This window comes from Anas platyrhynchos, chromosome 9, assembly GCF_047663525.1.
Source record: "Anas platyrhynchos isolate ZD024472 breed Pekin duck chromosome 9, IASCAAS_PekinDuck_T2T, whole genome shotgun sequence".
Taxonomy (NCBI): Eukaryota; Metazoa; Chordata; class Aves; order Anseriformes; family Anatidae; genus Anas; species Anas platyrhynchos.
Window position 1 is genome coordinate 9,479,857 of NC_092595.1, and position 25,734 is coordinate 9,505,590.

General features: G+C 44.2%; 2 protein-coding genes across 6 annotated transcripts in view; both read left to right on the top strand.

Annotated features, from left to right (window-relative positions):
- ABCC5 (ATP binding cassette subfamily C member 5) overlaps positions 1-5,463 on the top strand; it is a 50,736-nt gene extending 45,273 nt beyond the window's left edge. For 3 of the 4 annotated variants that reach the window (XM_038183972.2, XM_038183973.2, XM_038183975.2), the window contains 3 exons: positions 914-1,078; positions 1,798-1,881; positions 4,456-5,463. In XM_038183972.2, coding sequence (XP_038039900.2) covers positions 914-1,078; positions 1,798-1,881; positions 4,456-4,515 — 309 coding nt within the window. In that variant the 3' untranslated portion in view covers positions 4,516-5,463. Of the gene's footprint in view, positions 1-913; positions 1,079-1,797; positions 3,363-4,455 lie in introns of those variants that run through there. The other variant, XM_027464170.3, reaches the window with a different exon arrangement.
- A 1,330-nt stretch (positions 5,464-6,793) lies between these two features.
- On the top strand, positions 6,794-25,456 carry RNPEPL1 (arginyl aminopeptidase like 1). Of its 2 annotated transcripts, none has more exons than XR_005268068.2 (11): positions 6,794-7,875; positions 13,216-13,356; positions 14,016-14,167; positions 14,605-14,721; positions 15,563-15,798; positions 18,006-18,119; positions 19,221-19,333; positions 20,294-20,402; positions 21,830-22,057; positions 22,220-22,474; positions 23,041-23,179. XR_005268068.2 is itself a non-coding variant. In XM_005022427.5 (11 exons), the coding sequence occupies exons 1-11, from the start codon at positions 7,156-7,158 to the stop codon at positions 23,311-23,313; spliced, it is 2,346 nt and encodes a 781-aa protein (XP_005022484.3). In that variant the 5' UTR covers positions 6,801-7,155; the 3' UTR covers positions 23,314-25,456. The 2 variants fall into 2 exon arrangements, 1 of the variants encoding a protein (XP_005022484.3); XM_005022427.5 differs by having other exon boundaries at positions 6,801-7,875; positions 22,220-22,362; positions 23,041-25,456.
- The last annotated feature ends 278 nt before the right edge of the window (positions 25,457-25,734 follow it).

Here is a 25,734-nt window from a genome sequence, read left to right on the forward strand (position 1 = left end):
AAGTTTCCCCAGCGCGATAGCATCTAAGGTTGGGAGCCTAGGGAACGCTCAGATAATGCAGTTATGCCCTACCCTGAAAGCCTCTTCAAAGCTGTACCTTTTCCTTAAAAATGTGAACGTTAGTTTTATTTTCCTAGTTACTTCAGGCATTTACACCACAGACAGTGTTAGAACAACTAGGAAAGGCATCTGTAGCTGCTGTGAAGTCTTGTCGTCAGAAAGTATTGGTTGTTGGTGTTATTACAGCGTGCCAGACTGGCTTAGTCATTTATCCAGAGAGTCCATACTGGTACTGGTGAGCATCAGATTCTTTCCTTCTTTCACTTTTTGATAAAGTTCAGCCAAGCATGGTGTTCTACTAAAATGTAGTCTACAAGTGAAATTTGGGACCATGCAAAGTTAATTTTTTGTTTGTTTGTTTTGAGAATGGAAACCAAATAATAATGTGAGAGAGAAAGAACTTTTTGATTGAGTCAGAGGGGAGGGTAGTTGTTCCTAGCCTAAGAAAGCTAGCAAGCCAAGTTGGTCCTGACTGACTCCAGAAGGAACTATCACTGCCAAAGACAGGGCAATTAGTTTACCTCTTAAAAAATTGCATTTGGGATTTAGCTGCTGAATATAAAAATGAAAATAGTAGAAACCTGTGGCCAGGTCAGAATGCAACAGTCTTGTGGCTGTAGGATGTGACCATAAAATGTAAGTGTAATCTGTATGATAACTTCAGTGAAGGTGATTACATAAGGCAAACTGAAAGGGTGATTGTCAAAAGTACCTTTGTGACTGCAGCTCTGTAAAGACTGCCAGTTGTGGCAATTCCTTGTCATGATAATTCTTGTCCACTCTGCATATACTGATGTTCAGGGAGGGAAGGAGTTGCTGTGAATTAAAAGCCACAATTGTGCTCTACTTTCAGATTTTGATACTGGATGAAGCAACAGCTGCTATGGACACAGAGACAGACTTACTGATTCAGGAGACTATCAGAGAGGCATTTGCAGATTGCACTATGTTAACGATTGCTCATCGTCTGCATACTGTACTGGGTTCTGATCGGATCATGGTGCTAACACAAGGACAGGTAAGCAGACTTCTGTGGCTTCAGTTCCTATTGCAGTCTGTTTTGTATAGGTGTAGGCTAGACTGAAGGAACAGCTGCTATTACAGGGTAGAAAATCCTGTGTATTCATTCATATCCCTAGTAATAACTTTCCAACAGCATCAATTATTGCCTCACCATGACAAGATCAAAGAGGAGAAAATTCCTTTTCCACTCCAAGAAAGTACCGCAGGGCAACAGTCTCTTTTAAAGGGTTTTAAAATATCCTTTGTAGGTTTAATTCTGGTATGTGTAATAACGTAAGCATCTCTAAGGGAGCTCAGTGGCACTTTTCTATTGTGTTTGTAAAGCACTGTGGTATCAAACAGGCATTGAGAGATACTTTACCCACTTCTCGGGCTTCCACGTGGGAGCCATAAACACTTAAATCAAATGTAGGAACATTTGGCAAGGCTCTTGGAGGTAGAGAAAGGAAAAAAACACAGCATCTGCCTCAGTCTGTTTGCCAGAGCCACCAGAGGTTGCTTCCTGCTGGGTAGTCCCACCATTTGTCTAATTTAGCTTGAAGCATCCAAGGTTACAGTATGTGTGCATAAATGCACATGCTTTCACCATCTGTTGTCTCATCTAAAGACTGTCATATTTTGGCTTCTTTGCTACCAAGTTACAAGCGGAAGGGGGTGGGAATCCATTTTCTGCTGTATTTTGCTAACATATTACCTGCCTTGTTTGTTTTTTAGGTAGTGGAATTTGATACGCCGTCTGCCCTTCTGGCTAATGAGAACTCACGCTTCTATGCTATGTTTGCTGCTGCGGAGAACAAGGTCGCTGTCAAGGGCTAAAATTCAGGGCAAAGTCACTTTAATTTTGGAGAGCTGCACTCCCTGCCTGTGGCAGACCAGCTCTTCTTCCTCCTCCTCCTCGTCCTCCTCCAAGCAGATTATTGCCTTTTCATCTTTTAATTTTTAGCACAATGTGTCAAGCCAGAGAGTTTTTAAAACCATGTCAGAAGAATTCTTCATGTTTTTATTATTGTATTTATTCCATAATCATATTACTAATTTTTTGTTATTAAATGCACTCTACAAATGGCTCAGGGAGCCATAGTTATAAATGTATCAGAGGCCTATAATGAAGCTTTATACATGTAGCTATATCTATACATAATTCTGTATATAGCCTATATTTACAGTGGAAATGTAAGCTGTTTATTTTATATTAAAATAAGCACTGTATTAATAACAGTGCATATTCTTTTCTATCATTTTTGTACAGTTTATGGTACCAGAGATCTGGCTTTGTAATCAGACTGTATCAGACACCATTTTGTCTCTTACAGTTGGTCTTTTCCTAGTGCCAGATTTTCTGCGTGTCTGAGTGAAAGTGAAGCTTTGCAATAGTGTCCTTTATTGTCACATTATTGTTGTCTAGCACAGGGGAGAAGAGCACTGTGGTGTAACTCTATTGCATTGTAATTTATCAAAGCTATTTGGAGCATCGCTAATGTTCACCACGGCAGCGGCTGCTGCTTCCCATAATGCTTTCCCAAAGCAGGGTTTTTAGTGATCTCTTGAGTGGACAACCACTTTTGGGTCACGTTAAGGCCTCATATTTTCTCAGTGTCCTGATATAGTATTTCTTACTGTATCAGCAGAGTTTATTTTAATGCAAGCAAAGCCAAGCTCTTCCTGCTTCGCTGATCTAACACAACCAAAATCAAACTGTTCATGGAATGATGTATAACAAATTAATTGCAAGGTTCAAATTGTACCCTGTATGCTAGCAGGAAAGCCTTTCCAAAGTTGCTCCAGCTGACTGACTCCTTTATCTTGAAGCTGCTAACACTCCTCAGAGGTTTAGGTTGGCTTTCGTTGGCATGGGTAACACTAACTCTTTGTTCTGCTAACTTACACTAAGGTTAAACAACATGAGTATTTCCTGTTTCTTTATTGCACACTTGTTAAGGAAACAGTCCCCCACCCCACATCTTCTGGAGCTTTAAACAGGTTCCTGCTGATCAGGATGTAACACTGGTGTAGGATGTTGTTTTCTTACTGTGAAGAGGCCTACCTCAGGTTACTAGGTCCTGTGTAGTACGTTGCCATGATCACTGTACACCATCCCTGTTTTATGGGACCTGTGGCCCAGGTGGGCATGGTCGCTCCTATAATAGCCGTGACTTATTGAATGGTCAGCGTTGCATGTCTTTGTCAACTTGGACATTTTGTAGCCTTAGCATGTTTGCAGAATGTCTCGTCGAGGCAAAAATCTGAAAAGTAAATAAAACTATTTTGGGTTTTGTAAATTTTATTGGCTTAAGTGGTTTGTTTTGAGCACATAAATCACTTCTCACCGTTCTAAGCCCTAGGGGAAGTTTTGCAGGCTTTTTTTTTTTTTTTTTTTTTTTTTGGCTATGCACTTTGGCCTGATTTTTTTTTTTCCTTTGGAGTGTAAGTTTCTTTAAAAACGTGGTGGGTAAATTTTGTGCCTTCCAGCACGGGGGTGGCTTGCTATGTATGTTTGTGTTGAGTAGGACAGGGAGTAATAGTTTATAGTACAAGTATTCAGGCCAAGTAGCAAGAGGGAGGTCAGATGGAATACAGAAGATCCTTCTTAGCCAAGATTTTTCCACATTTTTCACCTACGGGTGTTACTGTAAATAATGTGACGTGACTGCAAAGTCACAGCAAAGAGCATTTCTGTCTACCGCTATCACAGGCGAAACCATACCGTGAACAGAGCTTAGACTGTAGCTTGAAGGTAGCAGCACATAAAGCATTATTTGTTGTACTTAAGTCTTGTCCTGAGCAAGAATTAAGTAGCACAGATCTTATCCTGCTTACTGGCCTGAGACCAAGCTTACTCTGTGGCAGGTGCTGACCACTGTTTTACTCAGTGTGCCTCAATTCAAAGGGACAGGTAATGGATCTCTCTCCAAAGAGCACCTAGCTAAGTGGAGGGGGGTGTTCTTTTCTGACTAAGAAGTTAAGGATGAAAACAAGCTGGAGGGAGCAGGGGTGCTGGGCCACAGATGTAATGCCCTGCTTATTTCCTAAAAGTAGATTTGGTACAACATGAAGATGAAAGCTGCATACATTAAAGAGGGAGAGAGCATGGAATGTGTCTGCCTAAGACTGGTTAGAAGTTCAGTCAGTTGTCATTTGCAGCTGTGTTGTCTTGGGCCCTGCAGAACTGACTCTGCTGACTCTATCCCCATGAACTTTGGTATTTGCCTTGAGTAAAAAAAAAAAAAAAAAAAAAAGGAAAAAAAGGGCTAATGTACCAACTGTTCAAGTGCCACTGGGGTCAAAGTGTGACTTCGTTTTGCAGCTAAGGCTGAGCTATTGGAAGTCTGGGCACAAGGAGCCATCCTGATCTTGTCCTCCTTCTTCTTCCAGGCTGGGAGTTCCTCCAACTTTGTCGATGTCAGCACTGGCTCTTGCCTGGTCCAGCAGTGAGCCAGTTCAGAAAGCTAACTTGCAGAAAGTTCACCTTCCAAAAGCAGGAATGCTGTACAAAGGAGGAGACAGCAAGGCACACCTGGAAGGGAGGCGAAATGGGGCTGCTTGTTTTAGTAGGTGCTAACTATCACACTAGCTTAGCTATGAGAGGAAACCGTGCTCAGGATTCATTGCATCGAACTGCTGCTTACCAGTCATGCTCTCCTAAAATGGTGAATACTTTTTTTGCTGCTTCAGTGAGCTGAAATAGCTCGAGATATTAAACAAGTGTCTGCAATGGAGCAGGCAAATGGTGACATGTGGACAGCAGGGATTAGCTCAACTGTGTCATTAAACCTCAGTCCCAGCATTGTTACTTTAGATATAAGGAGATAAACTGCCAGAAGAAACATTCTGCTGTAATCTCTTAACTGCTTCGTTTGGCACTTGTCTCACAGATAGTACGGAAGTATTGCTTCTCATTTGGGTAGCAGTAAATTTTACTGGCTTTCGTCCTGAACCATAGGAGCAAGCTGAAACCTGGCCCAGAGCCCTGTCACTGACATGGAAAGAAGAAACACCCGTATTTACAACGAGACCGAAATATCTCTTTTGAAGTGTTCTACGAGGGGTTGTTGATGATGGGAACTTTCAGAAATCGGGTCCTGCATTAGAATGTGTAGTGTGATACCCCAGAGATTTCACCCTGCAAGGAGCAGAATGAGACTGTAGGACCGGGACTGGGAATTTCCTTAAAGGGATCTTACCCAAAATAGCACGAAGATAACACATCCTTCTTACATAGCAAAGGACATGGCCCAAGACCAACAGATGGGTGACTTGAGAGAGATTTACTTCAAATAATTTTCGTGTTTGCTGTATGGGCCTTGGGAATTTAGTTGCATCCATTTTGTTCAGACACAAGCGAGTGCAATAGATCCTGATTCATTATCCTAAGTTTAGAAACTCTTAGGATGTGTTTCTGCTTGTCTGATCTCGCCTGAGTGGGAACACTGTGCTTGTTTGCGATGTCAATCAAAATGGAGGTAGGAGTTTTCTAAAATTGCCCAGTGGCATTAATGTGCAATTAGATTGGTATAATTGAGTCCAAAGTCAGGCCCCGAAGTTGTGCCAGTTTGAATGCCGAGGGAGCTTCACCATTCCCTATGGCGAAGGTCATATACGGTCAGATCCGGAGGGGCTGGGGCTGTGGTCTGTATACTGTGCCCCTAGATGAAACCCAGAGGAGATCAGGCAGTCTTAGAACATTGCTGGGAATAAAAAAAGGAGAAAGCGCTATTATTTTAAAAGGCAAATTGTATGAATGAGACGAGGAGAAAGGTAGCAAGAGGAAAGGGTAAGTGCAGAAAATCTGCTTTGTAAGGGGAGGATGTGGAGTAAAAATGTCAGGACAAAAAATTCCTTTTAAAAAGGGACTGGAAGAGGACAAAATTGTTTCTTGAAGATGCTTCAGAAGAATATAATGAAAAGATGCAGGGTAGTTGTAGTGCCCTTATCAGCCAAAGAACTTTTCTGAATGTTGCCTTGTTTTTTTACCGCAACCATAGTGTGTTTTACTATGACCAATCACAAAGGTTTTCTTTATAGTCCCAGCTTCACCTAGGTCTGGGATAATTCTGTGATGTGTTTTGCCCTTGCTTCAACTGGAGGTGGCAGCCGCGTTGTGCTGGTGCCCCCTGAGTATGACGTGAATGGACACTCAACTGGAACATGATGTAATGCTGCTGCCACTACTGTAAGGCTTGGGAGGCTTTGAGAATGCACCACTACGGGTTCGTTAAACCCACAACCATGTAATAAATGTTCCTGTGTCATCCAAAGACATGCCTTGGAGATTCAGCGGGGGGGGGGGGGCTGAGGTAGGCAGAGTGGAAATAATGTACGGAACAATACGCGGGGCCAGGCTGAGCTCCTGTATGCCGCTCTATGGCTGCACGGTGCCAGCAGCACCCTTCCTTCCAGCTCAGTCCCTCCACACACACAAAACCAGGCGGTTGTATAAAAAAAAAAAACACGCAGCCTGGCCTCTCCAATTTAGGAAAGCAGCAGCGGGTGGCGTGTGCCTGCCTGCCTGGAGCAGCAGGGCTGGGGAAGAGGGCAGCGGGGCTTGGCTGAGCCGGGACCTGGCTGCAAAAGGGGGGCAAAAAAAAAGGGAGGACGTGCACGGGGAGCTGCGGGGGGAGACCCACGGGGGCCGTGGGGCCGGCACCGGGGGGTGTCCAAGAGGCAGCACCCACGGGAGAGCAGGGCAGGGGGGGCCGAGCCGCCGGGGCCGGGGCTTGGGGGGGGGCATCCCGGGGGTGCTGTGGGTGCCGTGGGGCCCCCCCGGTGCGCACGCAGCCGGTGTCCGGGGCGGGGCCGGCCTCGGGCGCCCCCCGCCGGCTCCTCTCCGCCCGGCGGCCGAGCCCCAGCTCCGCCAGCTCCGGGCCCGGGCCCTGCGCGCTCCCCTCGGCCCCTTCCCCTCCCTTTCCCTTCCTTTCCCTTCCCTTCCCCGCCCCGGTCTCTCCGGCCGCTGTGCCTCCCCCCCCCGCCTGCCCTGCCCATGGATTTCACATAGCACCGGCCTCCTCCTCCTCCTCCTCCTCCTCCTCCTTCTCCTTCTTCTTCTTCCTCCTCTTCCTCCTCCTCCACCGCTCCATGGCGGCTCCGGCTCCGCGGCCTCCCGGCCTTTGCTGCTGCCGCAAAGGTTCCGCCGCCGGTCCTGAGGCTCCACCGGCACCTCCCGAGCCTCCTCCCGAGCCTCCCCCGGACGTGGCTTCGGCTTCCAGCTCGCAGCTCTTCGGCCTCCGCCACCTGCACCTGGGGCTGGAGCTGCGGCCCGAGGCGCGGGCGCTGGCGGGCTGCCTGGTGCTGGAGCTCTGCGCCCTGCGCCCCCAGCCCAGCTCCCTGGTGCTGGACGTCCACCCGGCCCTCAGGGTCCTCTCGGCCTCCTACCGCCGGGCTCCGCTCGGAGAAGCGCCCTGCTCCTTCTCCTTCTCCCCCTCCGAGGCCTCCCCGGCTCCGCCGCCTCCTCCTCCGCCGCCTCCACCGCCTCCACCGCCGCCTCCCTGCCCTCCGCCGCCGCCTCCCTGCTCCGCCAACCCTCCGGCCACCGCCACCTTCCTCTCGGCTCCCTGCATCGCCGCTCCCCCCGGGGATCCCCTCGGGGACCCTCCCGGTAGCCCCCCGCCTGCCGTCGAGCCCCCTCCGCCGTTGCCCGTCTTCGCTCAGCCTCCGGCCGCCGCCTGCCCATTGGGTTTCAGAGTGGATCCCTTCACCGACTACGGCTCGGCCCTCACGCTCTCGCTGCCCGCTGCCCTCCAGCCCCACCAGCCCTTCCAGGTCATCGTCCGCTACACCACAGCTGATGGCCCTGCTGTGAGTAATGGGGTCCCCTCTGAGGGAAAAGGGTGGTGGGGAGGCTGGGGAGAAGCCCTGCTCCCCATAGCAGGGGCTTCGCTGCTCTTATAAAGCTCATCTCCACCTCCTCGAACCCCTGTCCGAGTTTGTCAGGACACCTCATGTCATGAAGGCTAGGAGAGAGCTCCAACATCATCTGGGCCAGGCTAGGAAAGAGCTCCAACACCATCAGGTCCAACCATCACCCTGCTGCCAGTGTCACCCACTAAACCACGTCCCGCGTAACCTGCAACTAAGTCTTCCTGTGGTGGATTTTGTATTAGTTTTTGCTAGATGCTGACAGAGGCAGGCCTCGCGCACCCAGGTTTGTATTCTCACCGGCCACGGTGGTGCTGGAGGTGTGGAGGAGATGCTGCTCGTTCCTCCAGGTCACCCCTGGACAAGGGATGAGGAGTGGCCCAACGGGGCCATGCAAGGTGTTTGCCTGCCTCTGGGTTTCTCTCTTCATCAGAATCAAGAGGTTTTGTGAATTCTCTCCCTTGTTTGAGTCCCCCAGTGTTCAGAAGCGCTTCGCTTCTGGCCTTTTAGGTGCTGTCTGGCACATCTTGGGAAGTTATGACAGTGAAAATAGATCAATTACCACTGAAACTACAACCCTACAGTTGCTCTGTAGCCTGTACTGTTTTGAAATCTAGTGAGAAAGATTCGTCGTCCATATGATCAAAACCTATTTCCAAAAGGAACGGCTTTACGAGGGTCTTGCAGCTTGGATGCCTCCGTCTTACCTAGCAGGACGGGCTGTCAGCCTGCTGGTTTGGTGTTGCTGTTGCATTGGTCAAAACGAGTACATGCAGAGATCTATCTGACTATTGCGATTTGATTAACAAGAACTGAGTGTGTTGCCAGCATGCAACATAATCCAGGAGCAAGTATGTACTAGGCCACAAATTTACAAAAAGGAACATGTTGCTGGAGAGAACAAGCTTGATGGATCTTCTTCGGATCTGATTTTAGTCCTAGGCTGAAACTTGAGAGAGTAACTTCATCCTTAATTGTCTGGGTAGGCTTAGTGTGCTGCCTCACTCTGGACAGTGAGTTGTACACGAAGGATTTTATTGACAGAAGCTTCCTTCTGTAATACGTTGACCTTTCAGCATGCTGGCCCTTCCCTAGCGTGGAAAAAGGAGATGAAAATCGAGCGCACTTCAAATTGTAACCCACTTGTACCTGAGGATAGCGTTCCCTTTCACCTCTGGAGTGGTGTCTTGGTACTTCCTTGTACAGCACTGTGCTGTAGTGCCTGTGCTCCGAAGAGATAAATAGGAGATGTCTTTCAGGGCCCACGGTACACTCAGAAAATCCCGCTCTTTAATTTTATTTTTCAAGATTTGTTTTGTCTGCTTTATGCCTTACTTAGGGTAGGAGGGCTCTCAAACTAATTTGATGTTGCTGTGTGCTCTGTGATCATCCTCAGTCTGGCTGAGCCATACCTCCCGTGGTGCGTGATAACACACTTTCCTCCTCTTGAACAGATGCTTTTATTTTAGGCTAGCCTGCGCTTCTGACACAAACCGTACCACATTTCCTAGCTTCCCCTCTATTGTAGATTTTGGCTGGCGAAATATTTGTCCTCAAGCAGCACCTGTTCCAGCCCCTCATGTTTCTTTTGAGCTATCTTTTTAGCACCACAGTCACTTGGTATGGTGGTGGTGCTGTCTGTCACTGCTGTTTTTCAGCCTAGTGTTGGGCTTTAAGCAATGGGTGTGAGTAACCCCTATGGGTGAGGGTGAGCTCACTTATTCTCATCCCTAGGGTGTTTCTTTGTGGTCCCTTTTCTCTGTGCAGCTTCACAGTGTTAGACCTCCCTCTTTCAAAACTTCTATTTTCCGTGGCCTTTCTCTGAGTATAATCTTTTTGTGTCAGCGTTTATTTTCTGCAGGACTTTAGTGTGCTCCTGGGACCTATAAAGCAGTAAATTCATGTTTCAGTGCAGCCCGGGCGTGTTGGCAGTGAGGTTGCCAGGACAGACAGTAGCCTGTTTAAAATTGGAAACCTGTTGCCTTGATATGCTCGCTTTGAGCCATCTGGATATGTTAGTTGACTGTCCCATTATTCCTCGTGTGGAGGAAGGAGCCAAGAGCTCTGGGTGTTTGATGGACACTGGGAGACAGCTGAGAGATTAAAGCTGCCTTTCGCAGGGCGTTCCAGCTCCCTGTGCTGTTGGAAGCCGTATGCTCTGGACGTCACCTTTTCATTTCAGAAGCAAGACCGTCATGAACACCGTGTATCTCATGGTGTAGGCTGAAGGCATGATGCTCAGGTGTATCAGGGAAAGCAGTTCAGCTTTTCCTTCCCTTCTTTTCACTCAACCTTACTTCTCGGTCCTACAGATAGTCTTTTGTAAGATTTTTGTTCTCTTTCCCTTTAGAAAAATCTGTGCCTGTCTCATACCCACTCTGCTATACCTCCTATTTTGCAGTGTACATGTTAACACCAGTGCTGTCCTTTCCACAAGAGCCTTACAAACAAGCCCTGCTCCGTTCTGGCATTAAGAACCATGAGCTGCTCCGCAGTGTGTGGGCAGGGGGAAACCCTTTGCCCACAGCCTCTGTTGGGCAGAGGATCCAGGCAGCAGCAGTTACATGAAATGCTCTGTAAGAACAGCTTTAACATGTGAAGCAGCCTCTCTGCTGTGCAGATGAGAAGCTAGGTAAAGGTGGTGAGTGCTGTGATGCTGCCCCTTAATTTTCCTAAGGGGAGCACAGGGAGAATTTGGATGTAGAGTAAATGGGGTTGTGTATAACGCTCTGCCCCATACCCTGCTCCAGCTCCCTGCCCCCAGCATTGCCCTGCTGCCTGCGCTCCTTTCTGGGAGCTGCTTCTGCTCATTTTCTCCCCGTCCTGCCTCTGTCCTGCAGCACAGCCTGGTCTATTTATATTACAGATCTATTTATATTGTTTCAGGATAACTTTCATCATTGTTCCAAGTGCATCTGGAAAGAGAGACGGAGGATTGCCGTGTGGCTGCAGACATTAGGAAACAGGGGAAAAAAATACTTCATCCTCTGCAAACGTTTTTTCCTTTTGGCCTGTGGGGCTGGTGCTTCATTTAACTTCAACCAAATGTCAAATAAAGGGAGACTAGTTGAAAAGAACTTGTCATTAATTTATGGAGGTTCTTGTAAACAAGAATTAACTTCTCAGTTCCCCTTTGCTTCCTGCTTATGTTTTCTTCCTGCGCTGGTCAGGGGAACTTCCCCTTATCTCTCTCTGCCCTAAAGACATTGCCTGTCAACCTTTTTTCCACCCTACTCTAGTGTTATAGCTTAGTTCTAGTGGTGTCTTATCTCCCTCTTTTCTCTGTTAGCCTTTACAGTCTCTCAAAAAGCAGAGGAAGCAAAACCTTTTGAAGGTGAGCCCTTCAGCAAGGCCAACATTGTAAGTCAGGCTTTTTGTGATACGAGCACACAAATAGCCGATAGGAGGAGCGTTTGTAGAAGTTGACATCAGGGCAGCTCTTTAAAAATTTACTTTCTGAGGCTCCTTCCTGGATTCCTCCCTGGTGGGGGAAGCTTTTAGTTTCAAGCTATTGGTTTTAATGAGGTGTTTATCCCAAAATGCCTCCTGGAATAGCTGTTCCCAGTTCCACAGTGTTGTATTGCAGAGAAGATCCTCATTGTCATGGCATGTAGGTACCCATGGAGTGGGAAGCAGGAGGTGTGAAGCACACCTCAGCCACAGCCTCAGGATTTGGCCGGTGATCCACCAAAACACAGCACACGGATGTGAAGAGTCGCACAGCCCTTGATAACAGGAGCAGCCAGGCTGCACACAGCCACCTCTCTGGCCCAACAGGCTTGAAACAGAAGGGGTGATCTTAAATCCCAAGATGAGACTGCTGCTCTGAGATTAATTTTACTTTTAGATAGCTTTACGTTTTGTAATGCCTCCTGCCCAAAAATACACGCTTCCACATTTAGCAGTGGAAGTGTGAAGCTCTATATGAATAAATGAATGCTGCTGACAGCATCTTGCCTTGCCTTGCCTTTCCCTGGTCCCCTGGGGTTCTGCTGAAGTGGATAATTTGGGAGAGCAGCATGTTTGCATCAGTATAGAAGATTCAAAAGGCAAGGTACAAGATAACAAAGAATAATCTTACAGGACAGAGGGGGAGAGAGAAAACTTTGTCTTCCAGAAAACAGAGGAGCTAACTAGGAGACAGAATTGTAATATGCCATTAAAATCAGAGCACATAATACATGGACTTCTCTTCTGTAAGTACTTCATTTTGTTCTCTTGATGACCAGAAATGAACCAGTGTCTGCACTAACTGCTGTTCCCTGAATTCAGATTTATTGGTTGCTTTGATCTGAGCATTCAGCAGACTCAGAAGCTTTATTCCTTGTGCTTGACTGTTCCCAAGACTTCAAGTGGTTCCAACTTTATTGCAAGTTTCACAATATTTGATATTTTCCGTAAAAGTTCAGCTCCAGAGTTCTAGGATTACAAGAAAATCCTTATTTAAAATCGTTCTTACACTTCAAAGTTGGAGGCAGGGAGCATGCGAAAGCATAAACATTACATTTGAAATGGAAAAACCCAAAAGGCAAATAACTGTGCTTTTTCATATCATTCTTAACATGTTCTAATGATTCGCTGGGGTCTGACTCATGATTTATTTGCTGTTTGATACTGAAAATTGACATGCTCAGTGGAGGTTTTTTTTTGTGTGTGTGACCACCCAGAATCTCCTTATCCGCTCTGTAGAACGAGGCCTCCAGTGTCATTGACCAGATGTTTCTTACATATACCGACTCTTTCCCATAGTGTCAAAATGTTTGATGCTTCAGCCAGCAGGGCAGTGTCAGGGTCAGAGATAATGCTGTGTACACTGTTCGGCCTCAGGTTTTTTTATTTAATTTATTTTATTTTTTTGCTTGCACTACCTGGCCCCTACTATTCCTGTTGATGTTGAACGACAACATGAAAATACTCAGGGCACTCCCTCTGAGAAGTGGGTGGTGTGGCTGTTTGCTAGGGACTTGTTATTAACCAAGCAAATCGATATAACAGGAACAGTGAATGGCTGGAAGACTCTGTTCCCTGATACTACTCAGTGTGCCACTGACACAGTGAGAAACTACTCTGAGCAGCCATGGCAAATAAACAGTGGTAGAAAGCTGTTCTGTTAGAAATGGAAACGTGCCCTGTGCTAGGCATGCATCTGGGGAGCCAAACAGCTGGGGAGCTTCTCCTCCACCACAATGCTCTTGATTTCAGATTTTGTTTCCTGACAGTTCAGCCATGTGATTTTTTTTTTCTCTTCCCTCACCTCTTCTTCACATCATGTTCTGACAGATCTGGTGGCTGGATCCAGAACTGACGTATGGCAATGCCAAGCCATTTGTCTTCACGCAGGGCCACTCGGTGTGTAACCGCTCTTTCTTCCCCTGCTTTGACACACCAGCAGTGAAATGCACTTATTCAGCTACTGTCAAGGTAAGGGACAAATTGGTAAAACAGTTAGTGGAGCAATTAGCTGCCCTTGACTTGTGAAAGCATTGTGACATTGTGCTTGTATATATGATATAAAATATACATTATGACATTACGTATTATAAAAAATGGGGGATTTTTTAGATCCCACATTCTGGTTCTTGAAATAGAGTCAGAGTACTGCCACAAAGCAACTCTGCCTGTCACACTTAAGTCTTTCATTCCCAGTATTCCATACTGAAAGAGTAACCATGACATGGACAATGAGAGAATTTGGTTTGTTGCTTCCAAGAGTGGTTACTGATGATAGTACCCAACTGTATTTAATTGATTCTCAAAAGGAAAAAACACAGTTTTATGAAAAAAGCAGCATCAAATAACGTTGCATTTTTGTAGGTGGCATCATTTGATACGTGGGCACTTCTGGGGCAGGCATACAGTTGGCCTAAGTACCCATGAAATATAAGAGCAGTAATATTTTTGGTTGGTATGTTTTCATGGCATGTGTAGATTATGGTACAAAAAAATCCCACAGAAATCTTCTATTTTCCATGGTTTCTGAATGATTGATTTTCTGGTCTATAACAAAAAAAGATGTACATTAAAAACAGTGAGATCTTCAGCCATTTAGTCAGTTGGTGTGTGTGATGTTGGTCTTTCAGGCTCCAGCAGGCATGCAGGTGTTGATGAGTGCCACTCAAAGCACCTACTTAGAAGATGAAGGTGTCTATCAGTTTTACATGGAATACCCTGTTCCTGCCTACCTAGTGGCCCTGGTGGCAGGAGACCTTATACATGCAGACATAGGTCCAAGGTAAGATTTGCAGCAAGCTGATTTTTCTTCTTGTGTCTCTGTGCAGTGCTTCAGGTTACGTTCAGTAAATTCTTTAAGTCATCAGTAAGGGAATGGTGGGGGCCATAAGCTGTGAGCATTCAGAGTTTGAGCTTTTAGCTGGTTGTAAAGAACTTCATGGCATTGTGCTCATTGTATTTTTCTCTTCCATAAACGTTTCCTATTGTCCGTAGTAATAATTGCAGCTACTTACCTCATTGCTGTAAGGTGTTTTAAGGGATCTTTGATCATCTTTTACCATGTATCCAGAGATAGTTGACCTAGGAAGGCCTCAGTTTGATGTGAGACCTTTTAGCACTATGACCATAAATGGAAACCTGGTGAGAAGGCAGGCTATTCTTTCTAAGAGATAATTCAGTTTGTTAAAGTATCACCTGATGTTTTCTGTTTTCTGACAGGAGCAGAGTGTGGGCAGAGCCTTGCCTGCTGCCAACAGCCATCAGCAAGCTTTCTGGCATGGTGGAGCGCTGGTTGACTGCTGCAGAGAGTCTGTACGGGCCATATATTTGGGGGAGGTGAGTTTAGTGACTCCCAGGAAAGTACTGTAATGTAATCCTGAGGATGCTGAAAACCTCACTCATTACAGACTTATTGAGAGTCTTAGCCCCAAAAAATAACATGAATAGTTTATGAAGTTAAGCTTGGCTGTGCATTAAAAGAAAGTGTTTTCGAGAGAATATTTTCATTCTTTGAACTGGAGATGTTTACAAAGGCTTCCTATATTTATTCACTAAAGGTAATCAGGAAGAAAGTGTTGTTGTTAACCCACCAAATGTTGTTTGAAATGGTCTGAGAACAAGACCCAGTGTCGTGTGCCAGTGCTGTTCATTGGTGAAGAAAATCAGGAAACAAAACAAATAGTATTGTTATGTTCTGAAGCAGAGGGACTAGTGTCACTTTGCTGACACCGCAGGCACATGAAATCAGCTCATTCACTCAGCAGCTTCCCAAGCTCTCTCTTTCCTGGAAGCCTCTGGGGTAAAGATTTATTTGTATATGTGGGTAGTGTATGTAAACATAGTGGTTCTGGCTATCAGATAGACAACTTGTGATGAGTTTGCATGTGTGAAGGGAGCATAATGCTTCTGGGAAGTGCAGGATCTGCTGCACGTGGAAAGACTGTCTAGCCTTATGTCCAAACCTGAGCAGCTTTTTGGTCAACAAAATCAAAGTCTGTGATTCCCTGATCAGAAGAATTCGGCATCTCTGGTTTAGAAAGCTGGTTCCTGGAATCACAAAAACTCTTAGAGCTTTCTGTAAGGGGGAAAAAATGTTTGTGTGTACGTCTTTTGAAATAGCTGCAATTTACCTCTCTTTTTCCTTTCTCTTTTCTCTCCTCTCTCTCTGTAATTTTAGATATGACATTGTTTTTCTTCCTCCATCCTTCCCCATTGTTGCCATGGAAAACCCATGCCTGACTTTCATCATTTCTTCCATTCTGGAGAGCGATGAGTTTTTAATCATTGATGTCATTCACGAAGTTGCCCACAGCTGGTTTGGAAATGCAGTCACCAACGCTACGTGGGAGGAGATGTGGCTGAGCGAGGGGCTGGCCACATACGCGCAGCGACGGATCACCACCGAGACCTATGGTATAGCTGCAGAGATGTTTTTCTTTGTGATGTGTCTAATAATTGAGAGCTGGCTGAATGAAATATTTGCCTTGGGAGCTCAAAAGGCTGTTGGGAACTGTATTTTGTTGTTGTTCTGGAACATAAGTGGCCCAAACTTTGCTTTGAACATCTTGGATGCTTACAGTCTGAGGTTTTCTTGGCTTTGGGATGAATAAATACTTGATACGGTAACAGGAACTTTGGATGAGGTGTGTGTTAGCACAAGGCTTAAAGGAGATCTGTAGGAACTTTGGCACTGCCATTGTGTACCAGGCAGGGGTTTGCCTGTCAGACCAAGGTGAGCAGCGGCTACATCTGAGAAGTAAAAAAATTTATTACGGTTATATTGTGAAAAAAACTGTCCTCCAAACAAGTTTGTCTAATTCTGGTCAGTTAGTAGTTAGCTACTGCTGGAAAGAGTGAGGTAATGGCCCTTATCAAAGAAAATACATACCTACAGAGCTGTCTGTTGGAGGCTTTGTGTAGATTCATAGTGCTTCACCTTTGGCCGCTTTTATCAGCAAATTTCATGGGTCAATTGTATGGTACTGTCCTTAGAATATGTAAGTAATAAAACATTCCTATTGCTTTTAATTTTTTTCTGTGAATCTTGGCAGCAAGAGTGTTTAGAAGGATGCTTTCTTTTATATTCATTTACACTGTTTTTGGAGATGAGATGATCATGAAGTTTAGATGCTCTTAGCATCTATGGAGATGTTGCTATGTGCAGTGTCTGTCTTTGAAAGCTGTTTTATGCTCAGTAACTCTCAGTGGGTAGGACTGTTCTAACGTGTCATGTTATATAACACATGGCAATCATACGAATTGGTCAGAAGATGCTGACCTCTTTCTCTGTCCCATCTTAGTCCATCTTTCTGAACTAAGACAAGGTCCTTGTTTGTAGTCTCTTGAAATTTAGGATTGGTTGTTTTGAGAAGCAGTTGTTCAGGAAAGTAAGAAATGCCTTTCCTTGCACCGCTCCTTAAAAAGCTCTTTTTGCATTCTGTTTTGTTTCAAGGACAAACCTCTGATCTAAATCTTGCCATTTCTGACATCATTTCTGGCATATCTTCTGCTGTTAATAAAAAGGCGTTTTCGTAATGACATTGTTTACAGAAATTGGAGTCCAATGACCACCACACCTCTTGGATCTTGCTTAATCCTCCTCCCTGTTTGCAGCTTGAAGTAATTGCCTTAAACACTAGCTGTCCTGCAGGATTCTTGTTTTCTCCTGTGAAGCACATCCACCCCCTTTCTCTGCTGGTATAGATTCATCTGTCTTCCAGAATTGTCCTGGTTCTTAATTCTTAGTGTGTTTATATCAGATTCCTATGTATACACTGAGACTTTGAGATTGAATCTACGTAACAAGCACTGTTGTGGAAGTTAAGATTTAGGAAAGAAAGCTAAAGTGTTAATGGCCCTAGATGTTAAGTATCTGCTGAATGTGAGAATCTATTTTCCACAGCGTTACACATCTGCAAAGGCATAGGAAAGATTTCTTGACTTGCCAGTGTAATGCAGCTAGTTTGGCATGAAAGCACGGAATGCTCTACGTTGTGGCTAGATAGAAGAGTAGCCTGCCCTGCTGCAGCTATAAAAGAAGTCCTGCTGAGTGGAAGGTGAAAACTGTATGATACAATATGGTTAGGGTGCTAAATAAAGCTTCAGAAAGATCCACGGGATCTTTAATACTCTAGCTAAATCTAATCCTTTTCTGTTTTCACCCAGGAGGTGACATTCACTCAGTAATATCATTCACTCAGTAATATTCTTGGCACTGAATACGGAATTATATATCTACTGTTCTACCCATGACGTTACTTTTTTGTAGCACTTGGTCACTCCTTGATAGTTACTAATACAGTAGTTATTCCAATGCTCTTCTGCTCATCTTGCAAGGGCTGATAAGGTGGTGTCAGGGCTTTAAACTTCAGCATCGTTTTAAAGCATGCTGCTTTATTTTTCAGTTCAGCCTTCTGCATAATCAAAATGAGTAAATATACTGGTTTAGGTTCTGACTTTAATTACAAATCGCAAGGAATTTTTCACGCAAGTTCCTATTACGTTAGATTACTGTGATTCTGTACTGCTGTTGTCTCTTACACCTCCAGTCACCTTTACTTTGTGTGTGTGCTAGTTCTGCAGTCTCTGTCCCACAGCTAATGTGTTTCTGTCTGGGGCAGGAGCTGCCTTCACATGCCTGGAGACTGCATTCCGCCTTGATGCTCTCCACAGACAGATGAAGCTCCTCGGAGAAGACAACCCGGTCAGCAAGCTTCAGGTTAAACTGGAGCCAGGTATTGCTCGTGGCTGAAGCTGCTATGCAAAATGTCTGGATGTTTTGCTGAATGCTGGAATACAGGCCAAAAAAAGACTAGTTTTTAGTCTTCCCTTTCTAAAGGGAATACCTTTAGTATTCCTTTTAGCATATAAAAGGAAAAGAAAAAAGGGAATACTAAAAGGTATTTTAAAAGAAATAAAAAGACTGGCTTGTAAACCAATCTAAATGTAAATAAAGAAACTTAAATTGAGGTTTTCTTCAAAATTGGTTAACTCATCTTTATAAAGATTATTCTGTTTTTAAACAGTACAGATTCACTGGGTAGTAACCAAGTATGAAAAACTTCTGCCTTGAAAGCTTCATGACTTTGAGATTCTGAAGCTGTAAAATTAAATAGTTTGTAATGGAAAATACTTGGAAACATCTAATCCTGTGCTACTGAATCTTCTGCTTTTTGTGTGTTTGTGTAAGAACTGCATGTGCATGCATAAGCATACAGATAAACATGTACTTGGTCTCCTGAGTGAGTTATGCACTGACTGTTAGAGGCTGTTTGATTATCACCTGAGCTAGATAAATGGTGATGGAGTGCAGTACTGATAGTTCTTGAGTTTTGTCCTGATCGCTGGAGATGTGAAGCAGTCTTTAGTCTAGATGATACACGGGCCAACCTAAAATGCAAGTAGAGGTATTATCGGAACCGAATGGAATGGAAAACTGCATTGGAAGTGTCAGAAAAGGAACAAGTAGTGCTTACTTTACATTGATCTGTTTGAAAAAGTGTAGTATGGCGATAAAACCTGAGCTTGATGCATGGGAAAAAAAAAAAGGTTTTCTTCAAATTTCAGGTTTGTTTGCAGTCCTCTAATTTGAAGTGACTTGTTTCATGTGGAATGAATACCTAGCTTACAATAATTGCTTTTTTTTCCAGCCTGTACACTTGGACTGCTTCTGTTAATTTACTGCCATAAATTAAATGTACTGAGATCAGGCTCGTTCTGTTTTTAAGTCACTGCATATTTACTCTGAGATCGCTGAGGAGTAGAGACATTTAGACCAGTTGGAATTTGTGTTCTCGTTGCATAGTGTCTTATAACGTTGCTGTTTCTCCTTTCAGGTGTAAATCCTAGTAATTTAATGAACCTCTTCACCTATGAGAAAGGCTACTGCTTTGTTTACTACCTGTCCCAGCTCTGTGGTGACCCAAGACACTTTGACTCCTTCCTAAGAGTTAGTGTGCATATACATATGTTTCTCTTAAGATTTATAGCTGTTTTTTTTTTTTCCATGTTTTGTTACTGTGGCTAATTGATAGGGGTAACGAATGCAAGGGTGTCTGAGATGGAGGAGTGGGTGGCCCCTTCTGCCATCCTAGATGATTCTCTCTACACTTAACAGGTTTTTCTTGAGATTCTCATAAGTGAATGTGCTCATGCTCTTCCTTCATCAGATTGTGAGTTTAGGAGGTGCCAAATACAAAGTAGCTATTTATTTTTGTCACCTCCTTCCTGTGCGCCAAATAATTAGAAAGCTGTTCAGCATAGATTATCAATGACTGGAAAGATGTGACATCATTCACTACTAAAAGGAATTGCAAAGGGCATTGTTTCCTGTATTGGGGCAAGTTTGATGTCTTGGAATACGTTTGCAATACCTATGTGAGCTATTGATTTGTTTTTGAAAAGTGACACAGCTCATTGCCTTTCTCTTTTTGATGCATATTTTTTTTCAACTCCTTCCCAACCATGCCCCATTCGATCTTTTTTTCATGTATAGTTATATAAGTATAATTTAGTCCATAATCTGTTAGTGAATCAGACAGTAGCCAGCTGTTCTAACTTTTCATTACTGTGAACATGAGGAAACCTTCCTGCCTTTGATACGTTAATGTATTTATGATTGTATCAGAAAAAACAAAACAAAACCACAAACCCCAAACTCAGCTGTCAATGTCTTTGCAGCTACCTTTTTTTTTTTTCTTATTATGGTGCTTTCCTTATTTGGGAGGGAGGTGGAAAGTATTTTTTGTGCTTATTATTATATGTACTTTTTAAAACTGTCATTCACCCTTCCAAGTACTTGTCCTCACTTATCTTTTTTTTTTTTTTTTTTTAAATTGTATATAGTGGTTATTTAACAAAAAGAAGTTATCTTTCTCCTCATCATAATTCATCCTTTTTACTGTTTCAGGCCTACATTGAGAAGTACAAATTTACCAGTGTGGTGGCTCAAGATCTTCTGGATTCCTTCCTGAATTTTTTTCCAGAGCTGAAAGAGCAATGTGTTGAGAGCAAAGCAGGTAGGATGGAGTTTAGTTACTTAGCTGTAGAAAACTGTAAGAAAAATTCTGGATAATAAATTTTATGCTTGGCTTGGAGGATGCGTAAGCAAATGCTAAGGTTGAGGCAAACAAAACACTTTGGCAATAGCCAGATGTTTGGGGTACAAATGGCTGTGATGACTTACTGTCAACCCCCTCTGTGCTGGGGAATGAGAATGTCTTATATGGCTGACAATTTTGGCATTAATTATCTGAGTGGTCCGCAGTGGTTTCTCAGCTCATCTTTTCACATTGCTGAGTGATCAGTGCATACGAGAATAACAAATACTTAAATGCAAGGAAAAAGTGACCATACTTTGAAATTTAATTTAAATACAGAAAACGTGCTTTGTGAACTGTAACGTTTTGCAGTCATTCACGAATATATAATCTCTTTGATAAGATTTCATCCTCCTTTAAAATCTTCTCCTTATATCTATTGGTGGATTTATAAAGGTCTGTAGTCTACTAGGTGCTTGCTTAAAGAAATGAGACTTACATTATTCTGCTGTGTATCCTTCCTTGTAAGTAATTATTGAACCCAGTGGTAAGTTTAAACCAAACTGGCAGTAGAGTACAGCTCTTTATAACGCTGAGGTCCAATGGTCTTTGTGAAAACTGGCAGCAGAGAGGTGAACATGAGTGATCTTACTGTGGGAAAAGCTGCAGCATGAGCTCAGCAGTTTTTTGTTTAATTTGGCCATCTGGTTGGCTAGTGAGGTAACCACAACATGTGGCGACTATTGCCTGACTAGTACTCAGGGGCTGCGGGAGAGAGGAGTTTTAGGGTAGATGGTGTGGAACTAGAAGTATTGCCAAGGGTTAGGAAAGTGCTGAGGTGGTAGAAGGTCATGGGGAAGAGCTCTTTGGGAAACCAAGCTTTGTTAGCTCTGCTGTTTGTGGAGAAACTTGGTTTGGGTTTAGTTATTGATTGTATAAACAAATTTAAAATTGCTTTTTCTTGCTGATGGGCAGGAGAGGGGTTCAGTCAACCCTCACCTCCTTTTTTAATGAAGCAGATTTTCCCCATGTTCTTCAGTATTCCTCAAAATTCTGGGAATGAGAAATGCACAGAAAATCTTACGTTAGAACATAATTTGATCACAGATACTTGTTGGCCTGTCTGTCTTAAGAGCATGTGTGTCTCTTTTATTTACTTACTGCAACGCTGAGCTCTAGAAGACTTGTGGTTAAATTTGGCAGAGGTGTTGCTGGCCCTCTTCCAGATGTAGCGTAGGCTAGCCTGATGAGACTGCTAGGACTGTTATGTCACTGTAACTACGGGTTGGTCTGATTTGCTATTGTTAGAACCTCTCTTAACTGTGCTAGAAGCAGTCCTGAACCTTGAGACAGCCAAGCCATCTGCAGAGACTCCCGCTCGACATTTTTGGTGCTCCTCATTCCAGGACTGGAGTTTGAACGTTGGCTCAATGCTACAGGACCTCCGTTAGCTGAGCCGGACTTATCTCAGGGATCCAGTCTGACCAGACCGGTGGAGACGCTCTTCAAACTCTGGACCACTGAGCCTCTGGACTCTGCTGCTGCTGCCAGCAGTGTTGACCTCACTAAATGGAGAACGTTCCAAACCGTGCTTTTCTTGGACAGGTTGCTGGATGGGTCACCGCTGCCACATGGTGAGTACTCTGTAAGGGAAGCAGAAGAGCATTCCTGGAATGACAAATTGAATTCTAAAGAGCCCCACCCAACCTTGATCTTACCATTCATTGTTCTCCGATGACCCTCAAACTTGACAAAACAGGTGATAGTTTTTTCCTCTGTGTATGTGCTCTCTTCAGAGGTGATAAAAAAGCTTTCGGAGTGTTACTCCTCTCAGCTGGACTCCATGAATGCAGAAATCCGCATCCGCTGGTTGCAGATTGTAGTCCGCAATGACTACTACCCAGACCTTTACAAAGTTCGTCGCTTCTTGGAAAACCAGGTACTAAGTGCTGGATTAAAATCACTGCACCTCTCAGTGCATGAGACATGTGCATGAGACATGCGACGTGAAAGACCTTGGAACTTCTGCTTCCTGGCCAAGTGTAGACCAGGTGTGTAGCGAAGGGGCCGAGCATGGCTCACCTGCTAGCGGGTGGGGAGGAATGGGCAGATGTAATCTGAAATGCCTACAGATAGTCTGTGCTTTTCTAGCCTAACTCATACCCTTGTCCCAGCTCTGCCCAGTGCATTTTTGCATTGCTTTACAGCAGCCCTGGCTTTTCCAGAGCAGAAATTTTCACAATACTAAATCATGTGATTGTTTGAATATTTACACTTCAGGCAAGGCTAGGGCTCATCAAATTCCTTTCAGTGGTTTTTATCGTGCAGGAGCAAAAGGTTAATGCATGTGTTCGCTGTGGCCTCTTCTCCTTGGCCTTTTAAATAGCTCTGTTATTTGTGTGGAAATAGCTCAGTTGTAGAGAGCAAGTGGTTTTTGATTACCATTCGCATAAAACTTTGCATTAAACTTATCTAGAATAGACTCAGCTATCTTTTGAAGAAATGTGTTGCTTGTCTTCAACCTGAATTCATTTAGGGCTGTTGGAGTATAGCTGTAGAAGAGCTGAACCTCTTGACTTCTGTTAGAGTGGTATTATCCAGTTTTCCTTTTTTGCAGATGTCTCGGATGTACACAATTCCACTTTATGAGGACCTTTGCACTGGCACACTCAAGTCTTTTGCCTTAGAAGTTTTTTACCAGACCCAAAACCAGCTGCACCCCAATTTACGGAAAACCATCCAACAGATCTTATCACAGGGCTTAAATCCACTTCCTGCCATAGACACTACAGCAGGCACTACAGACACACCAGCAATGGTGCTTGAGGACAAAGTCTCAGAGGCCACAAACGGTGCCATTTCACTCAGGGATGTTAACGTGTCTGCTTAGATCACCAGCTCGTGTCAGCCATGAAGCTTGAAAACGGGGACAGGAACAGAGGGAAGATACCAAGTGTCGCCTCCTTTTCCTCAGCCCTGCAGCTGCAGTGTGTTGCTGTAACTGGATTTCTCTCACAAAACACAAAGGAAATGTGCCTTCAAGTATCCAGCATGTGACACTGCCAGGCTTCAGAGATCTCCTTCAGCTGTGGGTTGGATGTTTTGATTAGGTTTATACCAGGCAGGGACTCCTGGGCAGTTACTTCTTCAGGGAAGGTGGATAGTTCTCTTTCCTGAGGCTCTTCTGGATGTTTTCTCCGAGGTTGTGGTTTTTGTTTGTTTGTGTTTTTTTTCCTTCTTTCTTTTCTGTTTTGTCTGAAGCCACTGAGGCATGTCCTACTTGCTGTGTATATGTTGCCGGGGAGTGTATGTGTGTCAAGCTGCCAATATCCTGACATTTGGACTGAAGTTCTGCAAAGAAGACACTCAGGAATTCTCAGTGGCAGCAGATGTGTTTTCATGTTATGCTCCTTACTGTGACAGAGGTATTGTGATTTTGGAGGTAGGGGACTAATGCTCAAATGATTAAGAAACTAATTTTAAATAGCTCCTTTTTTCCCCCATTTCCCTACTCCAAGTGGCTAAATAATAATAATGCTTTATATATATAAAAGACCAGGGGAACCTTATGATGGATTTGAAATCCTTCCATAGTTAACCCCACAGTTTTCCCTTTGCACTCAATGGGACAAGCAATAAAGAAATGTGTAGGCTTGAATTTTCAAAAAAAAGTCAGATGAGGTGCCCAAATGCCATCAATTCTGGTACTAGCTGGATGCCTAAATCTTTTTTTTGACTGTTTCGACAAGTCTAGCTGCAACCTTTGTTATGTCTTAGCATGTGTAGCACATGCATTCATCAGATACACCGTGTGTTTTCTATTCTGTCCTTTTGGAAAAAATTAACAGGACCTTTAATTTAATTTTTTAAAAGATCCCTAGCATATGTTGGGGCTGGAAGTCAACCCTGGAGATATCCATGCTCAAATTTTGCTGCCTTGCATAACATTTGCCTGAATAACAGTTGCCCTGTCATATGATAGTCTGAGGGAAGCACTCTTTTTTGATGTGAAAATTTAAAGCCCCACTTTACTCGAGTCTGTTTTCTGACTCGTGGTGGTGGCAAGATGCCATTTCATTCACACAGCGTGCTGTTTCTCTTGATCCCTGGCCAGGCCTGCAGGATGGAGAGACTTTCTCATCTATGCCATTTGGTCTCCAAAGCGCTGAGGGTGAAGCAGTGCTGGCTATGTTACACAGTACAGGTGATGGTTCTTGGACTCCGTGCCCCTTTCTTTTAAGCACGGATAACTGTGTGCCTCTTGGTGAGCTCCCAGCAAGCACCTCTGAGCTGACATATCAGCAGGATAGAGGACTAGTTTGACTAAAAGGCGAAACACTTGGAAGAGGCTCAGCTAACAGGGACGTGAGAGAGAATCTGTTATAAACTTCGGTGCAAATTTTAGCACTGCTATGGGGATCTGCATAGCACAGGGAGAGGGGAAATTTGGGAGATATCACCAAAAGAATCTGTTTACACCCATGCGTGGATGGGGACCTAGGTGCTGTTACTGGTTCTGCATTTTCTGGCTTTAAATTCATTTGGACTTCACCATAGCCTTAGCCTGGGCTGAACTGGGATAAAGCAATAATGAACTCAGGCCTCTTTAGTGCTTCATTAGTTTTCAAAAATGGGCCCTCAGCATTGCTGGGCTTCAGAACTCCAGGTTCTGCTCTTTGCTCCGTGAATGGGATTACCTTTTTCGTTCTGTTTTGTTTTCCCAGAAGGGATGGAGAATGATGTTTTCTGTACAAATCTCTTTCCTTTTCATGTGCTGTTCCATTGAAAGAGATTTGTACAAGCTGACCTTCCGCTTCCTGCGTTGCTGCTGTTGGTGCTGCGTCTCCTGGACCCCTCTGCCAGCAGCAGCAGCCTGGCCAAGCCCAGTAACCACTAGCATCTTGGAATCCCAGGCCTCTGTTTTAACACGTTTTATTTTGTGGGAGAATGTATGTGACCCTGGTTGGAATTTTTAATTTACATGGATGCCTTATGATGATTGTCAAATTAAACTAAGCTTTGTGACAAGTTGAGCCTTTTGAGCCGTTTTTCAGTGTCCCTGCGAGAGATACCTGGAAGAGGTGACTTGGTATGTTGTCTTTATTTTGTCCTTCTCTGGAGGACAGCGGTGTGGGGTTTGGAAGCTATTTAAAAGCTGCACAGCAAGAAGTTAGAGAATTGACAAAAGAAAATAATAAAAAGTAAATATCTATGGTTACAGCAACTGAATGAAGTACATCAGATCAGCTGTGTGTTTGCATAAGCATCAAACAGAGCAGGGAAATGCTGTCTGGTCCTAACAGACTGTTTC

Coding starts and splice junctions, on each gene's coding strand:
- RNPEPL1 (XM_005022427.5), top strand. CDS start 7,156: ATGGCGGCTCCGGCTCCGCGGCCTCCCGGCCTTTGCTGCTGCCGCAAA. Junction 18,120..19,220: donor TCAGGTTAAACTGGAGCCAG/GTATTGCTCGTG, acceptor TTCTCCTTTCAG/GTGTAAATCCTAGTAATTTA. Junction 22,058..22,219: donor TGGGTCACCGCTGCCACATG/GTGAGTACTCTG, acceptor TGCTCTCTTCAG/AGGTGATAAAAAAGCTTTCG.